Source organism: Theobroma cacao, chromosome 5, assembly GCF_053813885.1.
Source record: "Theobroma cacao isolate CCN51 chromosome 5, ASM5381388v1, whole genome shotgun sequence".
Classification (NCBI taxonomy): domain Eukaryota; kingdom Viridiplantae; phylum Streptophyta; class Magnoliopsida; order Malvales; family Malvaceae; genus Theobroma; species Theobroma cacao.
Window position 1 is genome coordinate 35935425 of NC_142643.1, and position 6204 is coordinate 35941628.

The 6204-nt window shown below is 35.8% G+C and overlaps 1 protein-coding gene across 2 annotated transcripts; it reads left to right on the forward strand.

The window, feature by feature from the left end:
* The first annotated feature begins 459 nt into the window (after positions 1-459).
* On the forward strand, positions 460-5994 carry LOC18599025 (Peptidase S41 family protein). Of its 2 annotated transcripts, none has more exons than XM_088806883.1 (12): positions 460-900; positions 1002-1083; positions 1698-1828; positions 2054-2140; positions 2623-2701; positions 2963-3036; positions 3590-3625; positions 4058-4177; positions 4310-4396; positions 4482-4631; positions 4988-5095; positions 5482-5994. In XM_088806883.1, the coding sequence occupies exons 1-12, from the start codon at positions 562-564 to the stop codon at positions 5725-5727; spliced, it is 1539 nt and encodes a 512-aa protein (XP_088663009.1). In that variant the 5' UTR covers positions 460-561; the 3' UTR covers positions 5728-5994. The 2 variants fall into 2 exon arrangements, with proteins under 2 accessions (XP_088663009.1, XP_007028868.3); XM_007028806.3 differs by having other exon boundaries at positions 461-900; positions 2963-3051.
* Positions 5995-6204: the final 210 nt, after the last annotated feature.

Below are 6204 nucleotides of genomic sequence, written 5' to 3' on the forward strand. Positions count from 1 at the left end.
TAACATCTTATAATTTTATAATTTTTTCATAATTAAGGTAATAAGTTAATTTTATCTTGTACTTTGAAAGGGAAAAAAGAGAAAATATTGAAATTCTGATTAAAATAATGAGCAAATAAGTTTTTTGAACGAAAATAATTTTAAGATATTTTGCAATGACAAAAAAAAAAAAGAGATTTCCTTTTCAAAATGTCAAATTGCCAAAAATAAACACACACGTGTTCAACTTTTGCACAACTTGTTTTTCTTTTTTTATTTCTCTATTTCTGTTGCTAAATAAAATGCTTTTCTTTTTGTTTTTTTTGAAAACAGTCATGGATTCTTCTTTTCTCAGATACTCAAACACGCAACGCAACAGATCTAATCACCACAAAACCTTCAATAGGATTCATGTGGGCCCGCCCCCACCAGATTCCCACCAGCAAAAAAATAACGGTCAACAATAAAGAGAACCCCCTTCCCTCGCCTTCTTCAGCTCCTTAAAAACTTGAACATTTACTCAGAATCCAAACGTCGATTTTTTTTCTTTACTTCTTTCATTATAGTCCTTGCAAAAGAAAAATGGAACCTCTCTGCTCAAATTTTGATCTCCTGAAATCCTCAAGACCCACTTCGATTCCACTTCTCTCGCATCGATTTTCTTGCTTCAATCGTGGCATTGTCAAAAAATCAAGTGTGTCATTGCCTTGTGCTTCGTATAGTCATGACCCTAACCAGCTTCAAGCGGTTAAGACAGAGGCTCCTTTGCCACAATCCAACGGTCACGATTTGATCAAGTCAATAACGAAAGGGTTTGTCGGTTTTGTTGCGGCAGCCACAGCTCTGGCCTCCGTTTGTTCTGATTCTCCGGCTTTTGCGGAGTCCCTAACCGTCACTTTTCCTGTTTCCCGCACTCAAGAGGTGATTCATTTGTAGTTTTATTGTTTTAGATTTTGTAAACTTTGAATTGGGTTATGACTGTTGAAGTTAAATTACTAAGTATAGAAAGGTTTGTCTGCTAGGTGAATACAGTGCAAAGAACTCTTGTGGAAGCTTGGGGGTTGATAAGGGAAACTTTTGTTGACCCAACATATAATCATCAAGGTAATTCGAATGTTTTGAGTTCTTGATTCCTTTTATGTTAATGAGGAATTTCCATGTCTAGCTCCACTAAGAAGTTATATTTACAATCCCTTTTACTGCTTGCTTTTGTTTGTTTCCAAAAGTAAAAAGAAAAAAAGTACGTTTTGGATGCAGAAGCAAGCAATCCTTTTTTTGAAGAATTAAGCATTAACAATTTACTATTCTAATGGCAGAATTAATGGTTCTGCTTTTATGTAAGAATATATGTTATATTTGGTACCATATGTTAGTCAATTGTCCATATTTAATCAATAATGGTTTTAGAAATGCTTTACTGTCCAAGTTGTATTAGAATTAAACACGAGAAGGAAATGACCTTGAAGTTTGGATCCAATAATGTCACCTTCCATTGTGTCTGTCAAAGTGTTCAGGTGCCTTGAACAGTTAAAGGTCCTGAGAAGGAATTCTTAGGCCTGCAAATTCCTTATGGATAAGGAGGTTGCCATAAAGGGTTGGGGAAGGGGAGGAATATATAAGAAAGTATTATGTTTATTTTGTCCCTTCCTTTGGTTGCTTAGGAACTAAGGAATTTTGTATAGTAAGTAAACGAATTCTTGAGAGTTATTGTGTTGCAGACTGGGATTTGAAGCTGCAGCAAACAATGGTGGAAATGTTTCCCTTGAAGTCAGCTGATGCAGCATATGGTAAAATCAGAGGAATGCTTTCAACTCTTGGGGATCCCTTCACTCGGATTGTCAGTCCAAAGGTATTACAATCAGCTTCCTTTGGTACTTCAGTTTAGCTAGCATAATTTTATACAATAGTACACAAAAATACTAGGAATATGATGTGCTACTTAGTTTGCTGTCATTTCATCCTGGTTGCTCCTAGGGATACTCAATATTTGGGATGACATTATTTTTCCGATTGATGAATCTATTTCATAGGATTACTGTAGTGCTCTATCTAATGACTATTTTTTCACTTTCAGGAGTACCAAAATTTTAGAATTGGAAGTGATGGAAATTTGCAAGGAGTTGGCCTATTCATAAGTGTTGAACCAAAAACTGGTCATTTGGTTAGTAACACAAATTTAATTGTTTTCATCATTCTTATCACCTGTGCCAGATTGACTTATGGACACTCCTTAGATATAACTTCTCCTTTCCTAATAAAATTTTCTTCTTTACCTATGTTAGATCAAAGCTTAAATTTTTCTCCTGTTGGAGGAGTTCTATAAAATTTAGGGCTTTTCAGTGACAAGCAATTTAAATTTGTTTAGTTCATTAATATAATTCATTGGAGATGGATTGCTTTGCTTCAGGATTAATGGAAATTGATTACTATGAATTTCTTTTCAGCGACTTTTTCAATTTTCATTCCAACTGTGGCCAAACAATGAAAGATTCTCTTTACAGTATTATGTTTTTTTTTTCTTTGCTTCATTATTTGTATCCTGCAGTTAAAATTTGATATTCAATCATGTCTCCCAAAATGTTTCATTTTTGGCATTAATCATAAGTGATGCATTGCCATTATAATTTTATTTAAACTATGCAGGTTGTTTTGTCTTGTGTAGAGGGTAGCCCAGCTGCTCGTGCTGGTATACAAGAGGGAGATGAGTTGATTGAAATTAATGGTACATAAGTTATTAAGCTTCTACCTTTCCCCTTCCAGGGTTACAGAGTATAATTTTATTTAACATATTGTGACTAAATGTATTTAGGACTTGGTCCATTGAGCTGTTTGTTTTTATCATTTCAAATCCTGAATTAAATCCAGTCTATCTTTCGTTCTTGAAGACATGATTTATGAGTGCAAAGTCTCTTCCTTTCCAAATGTTGTCTTTTCATTCAAAACTTAACTCTCTCAACTTTATATGCTGTTTTTGAGACTTCAGGGCAGGGACTTGATGGTGTCGATAGCGAAGCAGCAGCCCTAAGGCTCAGAGGCCATGCTGGAACAACAGTTACAGTAAAGCTCCACTCTGTAATTATCCATTCTCATTCTCTGCGATGTAAATAAAGATTAAATTGTCTTGAGTGACCTGCATAGACCATGATCTTTCTTATCTTGACAGGACATGTAGTGATTTGAGATCATGCTCTTTTATTTTCATTGCATCCAGCTCATATACAGACATGACCTGTGCAGCCAATAAAAATAATAAGTGAAATAAAGAGAGTTTGAATGTTCTATCCTTCCCTTTGTCATGAACTATTAGTCATAACCTCTTTGCATTCATAGTGGATCTAATGCATGCTTCTTCAGAAATCTGGTCCTATGAATACTCTAAGCATGTGTAAGATGGCAATTTGCCACTCCTTTACTTGGTTGAACCTAACTGCCTTTCTTATGTCCCAAAAACATGCAATCTAGCACTGTGAAAGTGCCATAGATGTTTGTATCTGTTTTTCTTAATCCCAGTCTTATGTTTCATTTAACTTTGAATTTTTTGTATACCTTTTGCTAGCCAAAGAATTACCAAAAATGCTTAAAGTAACAAATCCGATATTCTTTTTACCAGGGAAAAGATTCAGGAAGTGGTTCTTCTATGAAGGAGGTAATAAACCATTCATTATGCAGGCAATACTGTGGTGTTTATCAAGGCTCCATTTGGTTGTTGCTTTTGCTGCTTTATATATATATATTTATGTATGTATGTAAGTATATGTACACACACACACACATACATGATTAAAAATGGCTAACGAATCTTGTTTACTTTTGTATTCAAATGTCTTCATGTTTTTTGCTTCTAGAAGCAAAACTTAAGGCTTCATTTGGTTTATGCTTGTACTAAGCACAAGTGATTATTGCATGGAGCCTCTCGCCCGTTGAAATTATAGTGCTATTGAACCTTTAGAAAGGAAGGTTGAAATTTTCAATAATAGATCTGTGAAATTTATGCATACACAACCAGATTGTAAATATCATGGAATTGTTTTATACTTTTTGATTAGTTAATCTTGAAACATGGCTCTTCTGCTTGAAGGTCAAACTACCTCGTGAATACATTAGGCTCTCTCCGATGTCCAGTACTGTGATCCCTCATAGAACCCCAGATGGCCGCCTAACAAAAACTGGTTATGTGAAGCTGTCAACATTCTCACAGGTAGTAATCCATTAACTAATTTTTTGTGCATGCAAAAAACTTTGTGAAAGAAATGGTCTATAATCATGAATTGTGATTGTCTATTCTACTAGCAGATGAGTCAATAAGAACATTCCCTTTCCTCTTTGACAGAGTGCTGCTACTGATATGAAGAATACAATTCATGATATGGAGAGCCAGGGTGTAAATTCATACATACTGGATTTGCGGAACAACCCAGTTATTTTTCACTCCTATTTTTGTTTATTGAAGATCTTTTTGAGGGAATTTCTTTCCTTAAATTTTCTCTCAAATCATTGTGCAGGGAGGTCTAGTTAAAGCTGGACTTGATGTTGCCCAGATATGGCTAGAAGGGAATGAGACTCTCGTGAACACAATTGATCGTGATGGGCATATGTCACCCATCAACATGGTGAATGGCCATGCTGTAACGCATGATCCTCTCATTGTTCTTGTGAGTGTCAATGCTTGACATTTAAAATTTTCCTAACAGGAACCACCTAGTTAATTCATCTTTTTCTGTTCTTTCTTTTGGTGTGTATGTGTGTGTGTGTGCATAATCACTCTGAAGATCAGATGAATTATACGACCAGAAACAACATACTCTTCAGAGTATAACATGAATTAATTTTATGGCTGGATATCCAAATTGATATCCTTTTAGAATGTTTGCTAATTTTTGGTAGATTGTTGCACTCTCCTGGAAATTTGTAGGAAAATTCTGTATGTCTTTTGCAACTGTTATATTTTTACCGTCCATTATGCCTTGAAAGTTCTTAACAGCAATTTTATCTTTATTATTTGCAAAAGGTGAATGAGGGAAGTGCAAGTGCTAGTGAGATTTTGGCAGGTGCGCTACATGACAATGGTCGGGCTATCCTTGTGGGCCACAAAACTTTTGGCAAAGGGAAAATTCAGGTATGTTTAATTTTCAATTGTTAAAAGGTAATTCATCTTTCCATTGCTCGTCTCATTACTCAGGACATTGGTTAAAACTGGTGGATAACTATCCCAAAAGGATTGCACTCAATTGAAACTTGGGAGCACTGTCAATGCCTGTGATTAAATTCATTTTGGCAGCCTAACCCCTCTGTTCTTGAATGACTAACAATATAACCCATTTGTTGAAGTCTTGAATTACTAGTTTTAATCCTACAAGTGATAGATCCCATTCCAATTAAGTTTTCTAAGAGTACTTGAATGTTATTCGTTACTGAACTTGGCCACTAACTCTGTCAACTCTGGATGAACCCTTAATTGTTCAAAGCTTATTTGGCATTGTTTCTGAACGAGTTTTGCTGCAGAGTGTGACAGAGCTACATGACGGATCCGCTCTCTTTGTTACGGTTGCAAAGTATCTATCACCTGCTCTTCATGACATAGATCAGGTTGGGATAATGCCTGATGTTCAATGCACAACTGACATGCTCACATCACCCAAGGGAACATTGATGGAGAAAAGCTCAGTTTCATCTCTGGAAGCTGATTCTTGCATCATGGTAGCAGAGCATGAGTTGGACATTCAAGAGTCCAAAGGAACAGCTTCTTGAAATGCATGATTGTGCAGGAATCAAACTTTTAGGTCCTAGAAACAAGATGTATAAATCCCAAAGGAAGAAAATAAACTTTATGTTGTATCAACTTGTACATTTGATTGTAACTTGTATATTGGTTCGACTTAGACTAAACATTGCACCGCTCCTGCGATTTGCATGAGCCAGGCCCATATGCTGGGGAAAGTAGCAAATCTAGGCAGATGATTTGTATGCATAATAAACCATACATTAATGGGGAAAGAAGTCGTGTTCATTTTTTCATTGTTCTTTGTTTTTAACTTGCAAGAAGTTCTATCAATTCCGGCTGCATATCCTGGTGTTCATCACTGCATCTATTCATTCCAGCGGTATATATTGGGGTATGATTGGAATGTCTTTATTAATGGGAGAATCAGAGATGGGTTATTGTGATCATGGTGTAAATAGTGGAAGTGAGGATCTCTTAGGGCGTTGCACTTGCCCATGCTAGCA